Source organism: Lipotes vexillifer, unplaced genomic scaffold (genome assembly GCF_000442215.2).
Source record: "Lipotes vexillifer unplaced genomic scaffold, Lipotes_vexillifer_v1.1 scaffold467, whole genome shotgun sequence".
Lineage (NCBI taxonomy): Eukaryota > Metazoa > Chordata > Mammalia > Artiodactyla > Lipotidae > Lipotes > Lipotes vexillifer.
Window position 1 is genome coordinate 327,124 of NW_006788081.1, and position 16,049 is coordinate 343,172.

The 16,049-nt window shown below is 40.4% G+C and overlaps 1 protein-coding gene across 1 annotated transcript in view; it reads right to left on the reverse strand.

Moving 5' to 3' along the window:
- DAB2 (DAB adaptor protein 2) overlaps positions 1 to 16,049 on the reverse strand; it is a 52,038-nt gene that overhangs the window by 16,855 nt on the left and 19,134 nt on the right. Inside the window, exons 2-7 of the mRNA XM_007461240.1 lie at positions 5,004 to 5,196; positions 3,891 to 4,030; positions 3,087 to 3,185; positions 1,254 to 1,385; positions 687 to 767; positions 226 to 252 (exon numbers count right to left, since the gene is read on the reverse strand). Of these exons, the coding sequence (XP_007461302.1) occupies positions 226 to 252; positions 687 to 767; positions 1,254 to 1,385; positions 3,087 to 3,185; positions 3,891 to 4,030; positions 5,004 to 5,094 (570 nt within the window). The 5' untranslated portion in view covers positions 5,095 to 5,196. The remainder of the gene's footprint in view (positions 1 to 225; positions 253 to 686; positions 768 to 1,253; positions 1,386 to 3,086; positions 3,186 to 3,890; positions 4,031 to 5,003; positions 5,197 to 16,049) is intronic.

Below are 16,049 nucleotides of genomic sequence, written 5' to 3' on the forward strand. Positions count from 1 at the left end.
CCCTACACAGTTTAATTTCCTAGTTTAATTAACTTGCTAAGTTTAATTAACTTGCTAAGAAGTTAAGATTTTGACACTAATCATTCAACTGTACATCTTCTATGACCAGAGGGGTCATGAACACATAGCAATAAAACTAGGAGGGAAGCCTGCTTGGGCAGGTGGCAAACAAGGGCTTATACACATCACACGTGCAATTCACGAGAAGTAAAGATGCTGTTTTACCTCTACTGCTTTGCTGGCTTCTTCCGTCTAAAAAGAAAGACACGAATTCAGTGATCTTAGTAAATTATAGTTAAAGAGAATTAAATAAAGGAATAAATATACCTGCGGGCTCACAAAGAGAAAGCAAGAGAGAGTCTTGCATATTATTTCTGCCCTACATTCTCCTCCCCTTTTCATGTCAATACTGGATTTGAATAGCGTTATTGGACCTGGTAGTCCTGGAATCAGTGTGAAGTTTATAGGGAGAGAATACAAGAGTCAGGCACTAGAAATCAGAAGGGCCTAACTATAACATCCAAACACTGCCCTATTGGGAAGAACAAAAAAATATATCACTTTCTATACTTTGAAGAGCCACGTAGACGCCAACACTCCAGGCAGGCCATGTGTTCCAATAATGTTTAGACATGGTCTTGAATGTTGTATTAAGTCTAATAGAGCCTGTATTAGATAGTACTTGCCTTTTTCTTTTCTTCTTCCTTTTTCTTTACATTATAGATAACTTGGAAAAGGTCTTTAAGATCAACAACTAGTGGCTCAGCCTGAAGCAAGAGAAAGCATCTTTATCAGTATTTTAATCTTACTATTTTCTTCCCTTTGTCCCCCATCAGTTCTGATTAGTAATGTTTCCTTCCTTTCTCTTAAAGCTCCTTCCTACCCTCCCCGGGTTTGTGGAAGATCACCACCACTCCCATCCCAACCCTCAGATACATAAAATACTTAGATAAAACAAGAAGCACAATGATCATTTTCCAAGTCCTTTCAAGATTTCTGGGAATAATTGACTATCGTTCTAAAATCAGCAATGATCTTATGAGAAGGTCCGTTCTAACAACGCTTGCGCCACACACTACATGGGTATCAATGACATTTAAAGAAGATTCCTTAGACCAATTAAAGATAGTCATCCTCTGAGGTACTGTTTAGTCCTCCTACATCCAATTGTTTCCAGCAAGCTCTCTAGTTGAGAGACACACACTCTTATGTTCAAGTCCCCCTCCAGGTATACCTCAAGGCTTAGAGCTTACCTGTTGCCCTGTTTTTATGGCAAAAAACTGGTGTTGGCCTTCCCCTCCACACACATAACCAAATGCTCGGTTGTCTGTCACATCACGGGCAATGAAAGAAATCTTATTTACTGGATGTTCGTGCTCTATTACCTAAAAAAGGAACATCAAAAATGGTGTATTGAGAAAACTAACATCTGTAGATTCTCTCTGGAGCACAACTAAGCATCAGATACCAAGGCATATATGAGAAGGCTAAAACATTTGAAGATTTTTTCACTCCTGGTTGAAGGCTCCTGCTACATCTATCGTTGCTAGGAAGGACTCAAAAGGGGAAAACAAAACAAAACAAAAAGCCTAACAACAAAGAGTAGAAAACAGAACTAGAAAGAATGATCCTTCTTAAAATATCTATACTTGATTCTCTCTATCCCAAAGACATGATGCCACGTCGCAAGGAAGGACTGAGGATTAGGAGACCAAGAATTTCTAAAGCGAAGATGGAACACATCACCGCTAAAGCATTCCAGGGAGGTCTACTTTCTCAACTCAACAAACTCAAGTGCATAGCATAACTAAGCTAGAGGAGTGTTCACAAGGATCCTTTGACTGGCTCAGACTGGCCAGAGAACCCTCCTAAGTATTATTGGGACAATTACCCCCAATACATTCCGGAAGTCACCAAATTCTGTCATCAAGTATTTGTTAACATCACACAGATGGCCACGTCATTATACAGGAGTTTCATGTGGCAGGGCTTATTGGCTTAGCAGTGATTTCCCCTCTATTCCCCTCCCCCGTTTCTCTTGACCATTTCAAGTAGATGGTAGGGCTTAACTCTTCATGGATATTTGTAGATGCTCAGAATGTGTCTTGGCTTTTGTTTCCAAGCACCTAAGACCACTGAAAAGTTTAGATTGGGCATCTTAGGAGGTTTGGGAGTGAGAGAATGCTTGTGTGGGAAAACTGCCACCATTCTCTGGCAGGCTTGTGAAAACAAGAGTCAAAAGATAAGGGACAGTGGAGACAGCAGTGCATGAGGACAGCAGGGCGGGTGAGCGTGTACCAGGGTTCCAGAGCCCTAAGTTTGACCAATGGATTTTGCATATTAGATAATGGGAATCTCTAGGAAGGGCTGAATAGTGACTTGAGGTCTTCCCACAGTATCCTGACACAATAAACTATTGTGCAGCAATGAAAAACATTTTAAGCAGATGAATCTGATGATGCTATATTGAGTAGAGGGAAAAGAGTCCCAGAAGACTTGAAGTAGGATAGCTTTTGATAAGGCCCAAACAAACAAACAAACAAAAAATAAGCAAGACTGTTCATGTGATAGAATAAGAGCAACCACAAAAAATGAGCAAGGTTACATCTATGGGGTAAGGAGGAAGGGAAAAGAGAGAAGGAGATAAAAAGGAAGATGTGTTTCAGATAGTATTCTATGTTTGGTTAGCCAGTAAGTTCACCCATGACCTTATATTAAAATGAGACCCATACATAGATCTATGATAGCATCACAAACCAGTGGTTAGGACTGATCTCGTGCTGTATATCTTGGTCCAAAAAATACCTAACTGATATCTATGGCATACCGGTGTTTAGGTTAGACTTATAGACTTGAGGTTCGCATCTATTATAGGAAATAAGTTTCAAAATAAAGTATCTTGACCCCTCACCTCCTACCCTATCTGTTTTTTGCCTGTTACTTCTGGAGAAATACAGTAATATGTAATTTTTTTTTTTTTTCCCCTACAGAATTTTGAAAAGGGAAAAGGGGAGCTGAAATTTATGTCACAAATTATTTGTCAGACTCAGGTGGTCAGAAAGGTGTCAGTGAAAGTGAATCCTTACCCCAGTTTTCTCATCAATGATTTTTATTCCAGAAAGAGAAATGTTGACCCAGATCCTTTGTTTGTGTTGTCCCTGAGACCGAGCAGCTGCCGCCATTCCCTGATGAAATTGGGAAAACAAGAAAAATCTAGTTAAAAGAACCCTATGATGCTTCTGATTCTAAAATTTTTTAAGGCAATCAGCTTTGTTTTCAGCTTCGTTTACCATCTATGAGAGGATTAGGCATCTTTCGTAAGAGGCAGCAGGATGAAATAGAAGACATGGAGCCAGACAATTACTAGTTAGCTCTGTGAACTTGGACAAGTCCTCATTCTCTTGGCCTCCGAATAGTCATTGGCAAAAACAAGAAGACTGGACCAGAAGATCTTCAAACATATTCAAAGATGTTCCATCTAGGCCTTGTCTTATTTAATGAGTATTACTTCCTTAATTAGTTTCACAGCATGGCAGTATTAGAATTTAAAAATTAAAAAAAAACCAAAGGGTTAACACTGAAGAACACCAGTTTCGAAGCCGACTCCTGAATTTTACCTGAATATTTCCAGGCTCAGAAATTTGGTCTGCTCAAAGGAAAAGGCATCTAGGGTCCTGCTACACTTGATTAAATCAGGTCTCTAGACAGCACTCAAAATATGCAAACAAACTCATGGCTTCTCATAAAATGTAGCACCGCTGGATCAATTACGTGATTAGAAAAGTTTTTCTTTCAAATAGTTGAGATATAGGTAAATACAAACTTCTAATATCATTTCCTCTGCTGCATATTTGCTTAAGACAGAGACAAAGTATGCTTTTCCCCTTTACCTTTAGTTTCATCATAGAATCTTGGCTCATTTTATCCCCTCTTGCATCGGGCACGTCATCAATGCCGATTAGCTTGGCCTTGTATTTCACACCATCACCTTTGAATCTGGCCAAAAGATATTCATCTGTCTTTTCAGTGCCTGAGAAAAGAAAGAAATAGAGGATAAAGTTTATAAATGTATTGAAATATCAGCCCCAGGTATGACCAAATATGCTCCAGGATCTAAAAATGTGAGTAGTAAATATCTTCTACAATTGATCAAATATGCAATATTCTACCCTTGTCCTTACTTCCTTTGAGTAAAAAAATCACACTGTGTAAAACTGTGTATGGCATTGGGGCGGAGAGAAAATAAATTCTTAAAGATGCAGAATGGGCTGAGTTATGGGAAACTTACGGGAATATGTGAGATGGGATTGGGGGATATTCTTCAGCATAGTTTTAAAAATATTTTTTAAAAAGAATATAAGGAGGATAATACTTCTTTTTTTAATGAAAGAAAAATAAGCCACTGCACAATTTACTAGCATTTTTGAACTGTCAATAAAGCGGAAGAGAATTGTGGGTAAATTCCCTTGCAAATAACTAAGATAATTATCCACCTTTATAACTTCTTCTGCTTCTCTTCTCATTCCCATTTCTAAAGCGTGGACATGAAAGGCAAGGAAATCACGGCATATTCTCAAACTATGAATGATTAAGGATGCTGACACTTTCTAGTGGTACTTCAGGTCAAAAGAAGAGGGTGTCATAAAATAAAGATCTTGATTTTTCTAAAACGGCTACTTCAGTATAGCAAAGTGGTATATAGGTTACTGAAAGATAACCGTGTACCACTTGATAGTTGCATTTCCCAACCAAACAAGATGTATGAAAGCTTCCCAGCAGGACCCAAATTGGTGCAACCACAGAGTTCAGAGATACGTCTTATTGTATATGGATTGAACCAATCTCCTCTGCCAAAGTCTTACGTTCTTGTTTAGGAAAAGTTGACACTTGGCTGAGATTGAAATAAGGCAAGGGCCAGCTCTTACTTTGCCTTGAACATCACACTTCGTCACTGGTAACCACCACTAGCTCCCCTCATTGGCCTCAAGAGGACTTCTCCATACCTTTCTTCTTTTCCTTCTTTGACGGTGCCTTTGGTGCGGCCTGTTGGTCAGGCTGACCATTAGTTGCACTCGTTTCTGCTTCGTTAGACATGGCAAGGAGGCAGATAGCCAACTCCAGCACCAGCAGACACTTAGTGACACCCAGCGATCCCCGATGGAGACGTCTCAAACAAACATAACCTGCTGCAGACACCTGTGGGCAGAGTTTAGAGGCATAATGAGATCATAATATAGCAAACCCAGACTTTATGTCCTAATAGGCCCACAACCCGTGATTTGTGAGCATAGTTCTTCAGACTCATTTTGTTTTTTCTTCTCTGTTAGACTGAACACTGACAGCAGGGGAGTGGGTAGGACTGTTTCCTTTGTAGTTTCCAAAATACAAAGAGGGTATTTACCAGATTTTTCTTTAAGTAGTTGATATCTGATAACATTTAATGTGATTATAGGTACAAACTACTGATACTATGTATAAAATAAAAAAGCTACAAGGATATATTGTACAGCATGGGGAATATAGCCAATATTTTATAATAACTATAAATGGAGTATAACCTTTAAAAACTGTGAATCACTCTGTTGTACATCTGAAACATATAATATTGTAAATCAACTATATCTCATTAAAATTCAAAAAATAATGTTATTATCTAGCTAAGAAATTAATGTTGGAACTTTGGCATAAAAATGTAGTATTAAAGATAGGGATCAAAACGTGTCACACGTAGATGAATAAGTTTTCATAGCAAAGTTTAAATAAATTGAATGCTGAGCTGAGAAGATGGCAACTGGCATCTGAAATTGGGCATTAAAAATTCTGGTTCCTGGGCTTCCCTGGTGGCGCGGTGGTTGAGAGTCCGCCTGCCGATGCAGGGGACACAGGTTCGTGTCCCGGTCCCGGAGGATCCCACATGCCGTGGAGCGGCTGGGCCCATGAGCCATGGCCGCTGAGCCTGCACGTCCGGAGCCTGTGCTCTGCAATGGGAGAGGCCACAACGGTGAGAGGCCCGCTTACCACAAAAAAAAAAAAAAATTCTGGTTCCTCAAAAAATCATGTAACTATATAGAGAGTGATGAGGAGAGTTATGAATTTTATCTTATTCATAGATGAATATTTTTTAAGTATTAAGATTCTGCACATGATCTCCAGAGCTATCTAAGCACTATATTTTAAAAGCCATCCAGTTTTGACACTAACGCACATATCAGGGAAAGAATGGATTTATGAGGTGTCTCATTGTACATATTTTGTGCTATTATTTAGTATTACTATCCTCAGAACACTTTGGTATGTGCTCCACAAAGCTCCCCTATGTATCACGGTAGGTAAAACAAACAAAAAAAAGTCAAGTCATTGCTAGCACACAGAAGTCAACTAACATTTCAAAAGGTTCTTTCACCTCCCAGGAGTGAAAATTTCTACACAGCTCCTGAGAGCGCTAGGGAAGGTTAACTTTCTATGTGAACTGAAGACTGAAGCAAAGAAAAGCCACTCATGGTGGTGTAATCCTGTGAAGACCATGAATGGGCTGGTACACTCGTCCCACCCCCAAAAGCTCTCTTCCTTTTTTATAATCTTAATAGTCTTTTAAAATACATACATACACAATTATGCAAATCTATGTATGATTAATGTTATCTGAATTATTTCATTTGAAGATTTAGTCATTAATTTTTTTTATTAAAAATTAAAAAAAATTTTTTTTAAATATTTATTTATTCATTTTGGCTGTGCCGGGTCTTTGTTGCAGCATGTGGGATCTTCGTTGTGGCATGCGGGCTTCTTAGTCGTGGCATGCAGACTCTTAGTTTCAGTACACACGCAGGATCTAGCTTCCTGACCAGGGATCGAACCTGGGCTACCAGAATTGGGAGCACGGAGTCTTACCCACTGGACCACCAGGGAAGTCCCATTAGTAGTTAATTTTGCCGAAAGACACCTGACTGGTAGGTGGCTGGGGAGACAGTCTATTTACAGGTGAAGACTATAGGGGACTCAAAGCCTTATTTACTCAAGATTTAGTTGGGGGCCAGGCACTATTAGCCCTTTAACTCTATTAACTGCAGAACGTTCATGGTAACCCTATGAGTATTACGATACAGTATTATTTCATTTTTCCAGAGGGAAAAACAAGGCACAGAGGTTTTAAACAACGCAGCTCCTAAGTTGAAACCAGGTCTCCAACCCAGGCTGTCTGGCCCCAAGCCAGAGTTCCTTAAACACTACACTGATGAGTCTCACATGGGAAGCCTCATGCTAGCTACAGAGATGCTCTATTATATACTTACAGTGCCCCTCACCTCCCCCCAAAAAAGATACATCCAAGTCCTAACCCATGAACCTTTGTATGTGACCTTATCTGCGAAAAGGGTATTTGCAAGTGTCTTTAAGTTAAGGCTCTTGAGATGGGATCATCCTAGATTTAGGGAGGGTCCTAAATTCTGTAACAAATGTCACTATAAAAGAAAGGCAAAGGGAAGTTTGAGACACAGAGACACATGGAGGAAGTGATATGAAGACAGAGGTAGAGATGGGATTGATACATCTACAAATCAGGAACGCCAAGGACTGCCAATGTCCACCAGGTGCTAAGAGCGAGACATGGAATGAGTTCTCCCTCAGAGCCTCCAGAAGGAATGAACTCCAATGACATTTTGATTTGGGGGCTTCTGGCCTTCAAGACTGTGAGACAATATATTTCCGTTGTTTCAAGTGACCCAGTTTTTTGTAATTTGTTATGGCAGCCCTTGGAAACTAATACAACACCTCTATCTTGTGTGCCTTGGTTGGCTTCATGGTTCCAAGATTTACTTCCTGACAACATGATAAATCTCTTAGTCATATCCATACTCTCCTAATTTCAGGAAGCCAATAATAATTTTCTTAATTTCAGAGAACGTATCCCAAATCAAGAGGATATTTACCCACATTAACAATGTCAGGAGGTGAGATAAGCTCTGATCTAAGGAGACACATCAACATTCATCCTCCTGCATCCTCACCTTCTCCCCAGTGGGCCCTTTCTTTTATTAGTTGCTCATCTCATCTTAGAAATAAGGAAAACACTTCCGGTGACCCTGTAGTCCTCCAGTTATCATCTTATGATCTAAACATCTAAAATTGATGGGCACTTACCCTCCACCTTTTCATATCCCCTTCCCCTCAAAGGACTGTCCATCTTAACGTTAGTCGCAGGAAGTCAACTGCAGCTGCTAATGGCTCTCTTGACCAAATCCAATTACTTTGCTTTCATCCTTTTGGGGGTATCCGACTGTGTGCATCAGATACCTACACCTCTTTGAGAGCCCTTTTCCCGCCAGTTTTTGCTCCCATGACAACCCTGAAGCTCCAGTCCATGGCTTGTGTTTATTGAATTGGGATAATCCGGAATTTTGTTGTTAAATGATGAAGCCCCCTAAATTTTAGAATAACATTGAAAGCTTTTCTACTTAATCTTGGGGCTCCCCTTGCATTTAGGACAAAGATTGAGACTTTTTCACTTTATATATGAGACTCAAATATTTTACCCCTACTTATCTTCAACATCCTTTTCTTTCATTCTTGGATAGAAACCCCAATACTTCTCATTTCTTTTAGAAAACATTTTGGTTTTGACTCCTTCCCTTTTCAAATTAGCATAGCTCCCTTTTCCCCCATTTTCCTGCCCATCCCAGTTACCTATTTGTCCCCGAAGACTTTCCCTTCCTCCCCCTCCAATTCTGGCTGGAAAATAACTTGGCATAAGAGTTTGTTGCCCACCTTTGCAGCTAATACCATACTTTTCTGTAGCATATTATTTCTGACAAGAAAAGACTTAGCTCATTAAACATGGGAAGTTTTATCCTAAAGTGAGATTATTTTAATGGAATTTGAGAAGTGCCACAGAGCACTTTGAGGGGGCTTGGGAGAGGGAATGGTGGTGTGCGGTTTAGTCATAAAAGTGATACAAGATGTAACAACCTTATAACTCAAAACCAGTATCAAATCTGATGTCGGCAGACAGGGCCAAAATGGAAGAGCTCTAAAGTGAGTGGTGCTACCTTGGTTTTACAGCAAAAAATTTCTCCTGTTAGATACTGAAGTACAACCTTTCACAGCACTGGGATTATTTTAAGGTACTTGGTATCTTTTGACTATATTCTTTCACTGTTGGGGATGAGAAGTTACAAGGGGCAAGGGAGAAAAAAGTAGGGAGAAAAGGTTCCTTTAGCATCTTAGCTTATTCCTCGAAGAAAAAGGATGTGTATGGTGGGTTGTAATAGCCAAGGGCAGGTCTCCATTGTAGGCCGTACAATTTACAAGGTATCCATGCTCCCTGAAAAGATTGAAAGGTAGATTCTGCCCATAGGCTCCAAGACTCAAAGATAAATCCCTTTACAAAGAACCATTAAAGTTTATCGAAAAATTTTAACAAAAGTGTACATCCAGTTATGTGTATACCAGAGTGATAAACATTCTCCTTTCTCCACAGGTTTAAAGAGAACAGATTTCCCAAGTGTCCAAGTTACCATTTGACATGTGGTAGACAGAAGAAGTCTTGCTTCCAGACTTAGGTCCCTCCGTAGGAATAATCAACTTAAATCCAGTGTTTAAAATTCAAATGCATAATCCTTCCAACAATGTTACAGAATTGTCAGCTGTGCTCATAAAACCTTTAGCAGGTTTTATAATGAGCTGATTTTTGGAAAGGCTTTGGGCGTGAAAAAGGGACCTGGGGGCCCAAAGATGCCCTACCATTTCCCGTGACTGCTTTCCCAAACCTAGGCATTGCTGAAGAAAGTGTCTAGATTGCATTAAGCTAAGGGATTTTTTAATAAAGGGGAACAAGTGGGTATAGGACAACCAGCAGGTATAGTCCTTCTCATTCACTGGGTTTAGGCTCAGGGACTCTTCTGATCAAGGACCAAAAACTAATCAGGAAATAGACACACAAGGGATGTTATCATAAAAGAGGGATTACTAATTAAAGTTCAAAAACATATACAAAAGGTCACATGAACAGCTCCCCATCATTTTTGACTCCTTTTTAAGGCCTAATATAGAATAGAAATTGTAAACGAAACTATGCTGAGTCAATAAAATTAGCTTCATTTGAGTGAAGATATCTAACTTGGATTTTGGACTTAATACAAACCATGTGGGGACTTCCCCTTTCCATGGCACAAGAATCAGATGACCAGGAGAGATTCTGCAACACTTTTTTTTTAGTTTCTGAGAAGGCTCTGAGAAATGTATACCAGGAGACTGTGTGAGTCATCTTCAGATGACTGTGTCCTTTGCACTAGAAAACAGTCTGCTATAGTTTATTTAGCACTTAAAGTGATTCATCCGAGTATTTAGAACCTTGGAATACTCAGAATAGGGACACATTTGTGTAGGGACAAATTTGGCTGGTGCCTCCTTATTCCTCCTTACCTTTTCCACCAATAGGAGTGTATTGGTATCAGCAATGATTCTAATTAATGATTACAGGGTTCTAAAGCAATATCATGACACATGTTTGCCACCTCCCTCCCAGTCTATCTTTTTACCTATTATCCTGAGCAGAGATATTTTCTTGGTCAGTCTCAATGCTGGTAAAAGGAATATCTTAAGTTAAGAACTTATTTAATGGTAGCCCCATTCCACAAATGGTAGAGGACTTGTTTTTAATGTTAAGGGGAATGGTACAAACACCTAACCTACCAAGTCCTTAAAACACTTACCCTGGCAGCTCTATGGAATAGAATGTGTATCTATTTTATGAATACTGAAATGGACTCGGTAACACAAGATCATCACTAATAAGTCTCTGGGCCCAAACTGAACATGATCTGTGTTCCCTTTCCTACTATATATGCTGCTGCACTTAACTTTTTTTTTTTTTTTTAATTCCACTGATTTTAACCTGTATTTTTTCAGCTGGTTTCAACTTTAACATATCAATTAACTTTCCGGAAAGAGCCACGTAAAATAGACACAGGAAAGCGAGTTAAGGAGAATCAAGAACAAAGCAACATAAATGTCTTTGCTAGTGTCCAGCACTTTGTACAGGTCAGAAATGTGCTTTCTTGTTCTTTGGAACTTTATGCCTGTCTCAGCTGAGCTAATGAACTAGGACATGTGAAATATTAACCTCTTGGGCAGATCTCGAGGTACAAGAGGGCAGCAAACAGCCTTCACCACTATCTTCAAAGTAGCCTTTTTGAGAATAAGGGACCTTGCCAGAAATGATGCAGCCAAGTTTCTGGTATTTGATGTAAAGCTATTCTCCTTTAACTGCTTGACTTTCTATGCTTTTAGGAAGGTTTATTCTTCTCTGAAAAGGCCAAGTTGAGTAGACAGTAAGATTTTTGCAGCCTATTTAACTGGGGAAATAAGATTATGTTAACACACACTGAAAAGGAGTCCTTACGAGATTTTCTTGTAAATGCTGACACTGCTGTAGGGGCCTCAGGAACAAAACATGCCTAAGTCAAGGAGGTATACACTAGTTATGCATTTACAGAGAGCACATATCATTTCTAGGAAGGATGCTGCAGGACTGACAGGACCTATAAAGCTCTGAACCAGAAAATTTTCCCCTATCTTTGGAATCAAGTCAGACCAGAGTTAAGAGTTCCTCAGACAGTTAATTCTGGGTAGAGGTGAGATAGTATAGCAGCTCAGAGTTCAGGCTTGGAAGTCTTACATACTTTCACTACTTTCTAGCACAGTGGCTTGAGGCAACTTATCTAATATTCATTTCTCCACCTGTAAAATGGGAATATAGTTTGCAGAGTTGTAATAAAAAGCAGTAAGAACTGATGTAGAGACCTCAGTGCCTCGCATACAGAAAGCGCTCAACAAATGGCAGCTGTGATTAAACCACAGCTAGGTTTCATGGACACTATGTGTCATGTATGCAGTATTGTGTTGTAGCCAACATTGCTCTTCCACAGCAAGTGTTTAAACGATTTTAGAACAAGCAGAGGCAATAGGTGAACAGCTAGTAAGTAGAAACACTGTTAGAGCCACATCCTGTCCAACTCTGGCTTCTGTGACTCTAGAAGGTAGGTTCTGACAGGAATAGAACTGTGGGAATAAAAACTACTCTAAGTTATGCAGAGAGGCCTGTTCTAATGAATCCTAAGTCAAATCTAAGCCTACATCATTACCACTGGCAGTTTAGAAGGTCTACCTCACATCCCCTGGGGAATTTTATGTGGAGCTCTTAAGACGCTGAAGTCCATGTCACACCCAGATCCATTAGTTCAGAATCTATGAAGGAAGAGATGCAGGCACCAATATATTTTCAAGATTCGCAGATGATTCTAACGTACTGACAACTTTGAGGTACAGTAGTCTAACTTCCATAATCCTTTGTCCCCTTAAAGAACTACCAAGTGGGTTAGACTACTGAGCTGGAAGAAACCTAGGGAATAATTTGGTCACACCTTTTCATTATAAAGATTAGGAAACTGAGGGCAAGAAAGAGTATATAACTTGTCTAACTGTTAAACAGCTGATTGTGGATAAGAGTTGGTACCAGGAGAAATCTAGATCCTAAAATGAGACTCTAGTGTCTTATTTCTAGAGATTGTATGAGTCAGCTTTTTGTTTTGTTTTGTTTTGTTTTTGTTTTTTTCCGGTACATGGGTCTCTCACTGTTGTGGCCTCTCCCGTTGCGGAGCACAGGCTCCGGACGCGCAGGCTCAGTGGCCATGGCTCACAGGCCCCGCCGCTCCGCGGCATGTGGGATCTTCCCAAACCGGGGCACAAACCCATGTTCCCTGCATCGGCAGGCGGACTCTCAACCACTGCGCTACCAGGGAAACCCGAGTCAGCTTTTTTTTAAAACTGTTTTTTAAGAAAGCTGTACAAGGCCCATGATATAGAGACTGAACCAAGAACACCTCCCATTTAGTAGATATACCAAGCCAACAACAAGATAATTTAGCAGAATAGTTTGAACATGGAATTTCATAGATGTTTTCTGAACCAAAACAGAAAAAGGATTTTATGTGGTCTAATGATACATTGTCACTGGATTCTCTTTTGCCTATGTAGCTGGAGTCCTGCTTGGTCAAACTGGCTCATTAATGTTAATTTGGCTGCTTGGAAGAAAGTATTTGGCTAGGTTTGAGATGCAACCCACAGATCAAAGAATTCACATTATTTCAGTACATTCTCTACTATTCAGTGCTTGGCCTTTTAGTGTTTTTGATTTTTGTTTTTTGTTTTTGTTTTTTGTTTTTAAAGCAGGATAGGAAGTTTGAGTTCTTGAGTTGGCAACTTCCAACTTCCAATATTCTTTTTTTTTTTTTTGCGGTACGCAGGCCTCTCACTGTTGCGGCCTCTCCTGTTGCGGAGCACAGGCTCCGGACGCGCAAGCCCAGCGGCCATGGCTCACGGGCCCAGCCGCTCCACGGCATGTGGGATCCTCCCGTACCGGGGCACGAACCTGCGTCCCCTGCAATGGCAGGCAGACTCTCAACCACTGCGCCACCAGGGAAGCCCTTTCCACCATTCTTGACTCATTATGACCTCCTAATTTTGTATTCACCTCCATCCATTTTGTTTTTAAAATAACTTTTTATTAGGAGTATCTCCTAACAGGGCCTAAAGAATAGTCATCATAATAAAAGTGTTTGGGAGAGTTTAAGGCTTTAAGAAGGAGCTTAATGTTATCTGAATGAAGGCCCATTCTCTAGACTGGGCAGTGCAACAAATTCACTAGAAATGTCTAAAAATAGCTCACTAGTCGAACTGAAGTATTATTTACAATCAATTTTGCAATCACATTTCTTAGTTGTTTCAGTGCAATGGCTTATTTTGAACACTTTACTAGGGTTAGAAAAAGGAGAATGTGTAGATTCACAATTAGAGTATGCTCTAGCCTCTTGGCAAGCTGGGCACAAGTTAATATGCTTGTATGAACAAAGGCATAGCAGACTGATTCTAGAATCCCTCCTTACACCTAATCAAACTCTAAGAGAGAAAGTACTGTTGGAATATCTCTGCGGTCGTTGGGCTGTGTGGAATTTTTGTGAATACAGACACATGAAGCTTGGGGTTGGATTAACTGACATGAGCGAGTATACCCATCCCAACTTTAACATCTCAGCTAATCATTCTACCCCAGTTTTTGAGTATGACTTCCTCTAGCTTAGACTGAACAGAATAGGAAAACTGAAATCCAACTTTATCCTTTAGCTCCCTTCTACAAAGGGAAGGAAGTGACATTGATACTTTGGAGATTTGAAAATCATGTTTGTGCCACTGCTTTACATTGCTAGCATTGGATCATTTGGGGTAGGCTGTGGTAACCCTGACACCAGGCACCATTTGGACTGGCTCAACTAGGCTATGGTACATGTGCTCTGTATGTCTCGAGTGAGTTGGGCAGGGTGATGTAGTGGGTGCAACTTGACATGGAAAAGAGAACGGGGGATTTCTGGTCTAGTGTGCAGTGTGCGTCAACCTAGATTTACCAGAGCTCTGCATTTGGTGGTTACTGGGCCCTGATCCCCCTAACGATGTGGTATTTGTTCCTTATCTGTTGCTACTGTCCTTTTTTCACTTGTCCCTCAGGAGCTATGTGGGGAAGAGAGGTTGGTAAGGTAACGACTGCATCCTTGAGTGAAGTTCATAACATTAAGTACCACCTTGTACTACCTTATTAGCTGCTTCTCTTTCTATTAGTGAGATACCAGGTCACCTATGGAAGGAGCTAGGAGTGATTCCCTTTAATTCTAGGAAAGGCTATTAGGAATCCATTGTTCTGGGGGAAAGGATAATATGGCTTTTGAGGGGGTGGTAGAGGCTTGATAAAGGCTGATGATCTAGTGAGTAAATTTGTATACCAAGCCAAGACATTTCTGGGAAATAGCCAGTGGATTGAAATGGTCCAACGTGGGGTGGTATGTGTGGGCAGAGATGGGAGGGAGGGGTGGAAAAACTACTTATGTCTGAGGCACGGGTAGAAGACGAAACGTCTAGACTCAAGACCTGGGTTTCGCATGGAACCCAGCCAAGAAGATACGTTGGCATTTTGGGCAGAGGCCTCAGTACCCTGGCTGGTGGCTGATATGTATGAGCACGTTGAACGAGCTGTGTGACTAGAGGGCCTGTGGGGACATGATGGAACTCTGCAGAGCACTTCTCCCCCTACCCTGGGTCACCACTGCAGGACCTGAGAGAGTAGCACCTGCCTCAGTCACCAGAGCACTTGCTTCAGTGGACAAAAGCCATCATGGTTTAGTGGTAGCGCAGTAGCTCACACTGGGTGCTGTCATAACGCTGGGAACGCCATGCTGACAGTGACAGAAGGGGGTCCTCACCGAGTCTGGTCTAGTTATGAAGCAACAGTAACCGGAAAGTATACCAAAAAAGCAAGTGGAAGGAATAAGATTCTGAAAAGCTAAACGTTCATAGATAACCAGAATGGGTGAACAGAATAAACCAGTTTTAAAATCTGAGTTTAGAAGAGCTCTACTGTGTACTATTAGATGGTAAAGTAGAACACCACACTTCATTCTGCTTCCCTCCCATCCTGAAGGCAAGGGAAGAGAGTATCCTAAGGATTGAACAATTTATATGGAATATTTTAGGGTTTTAAATTTTAAAAAAAAACAAGCCAAAACTACTAACATGAAAGCCTCTGGAATTTTTCTATTGCAGGGACTCTGGGGCAATAATTTGAGAAGCATTATGAATCAAAAACACATGATTTTTACTTTGAATTTGGCATCTAAATGTACAGTGGATATTATGCTTGTCCCTTACAGGAAAATGTAGTCAAAATACCAGTGAATCAGAGTGAGGGAAAAGGACGGTCATTGCACATTTGATTTCGAGGCCAATACACTGACACTATTCCTACCTTCAATAATCTTCCCTCATATCTACACATACTTACCCAGCTGACCAGCAAATACTGCATCGTTTTCATGTCTATCCTTCCCAGGTTACTTTAACATACTTCTACCAAAACTCACCCCTCTTCCTAATTCCAAGCTAGTGTTTAAATAAATCATACAAATGAATCTCTGCAGTTTGTTTCCTAGAATGCACAGTATCAAGTT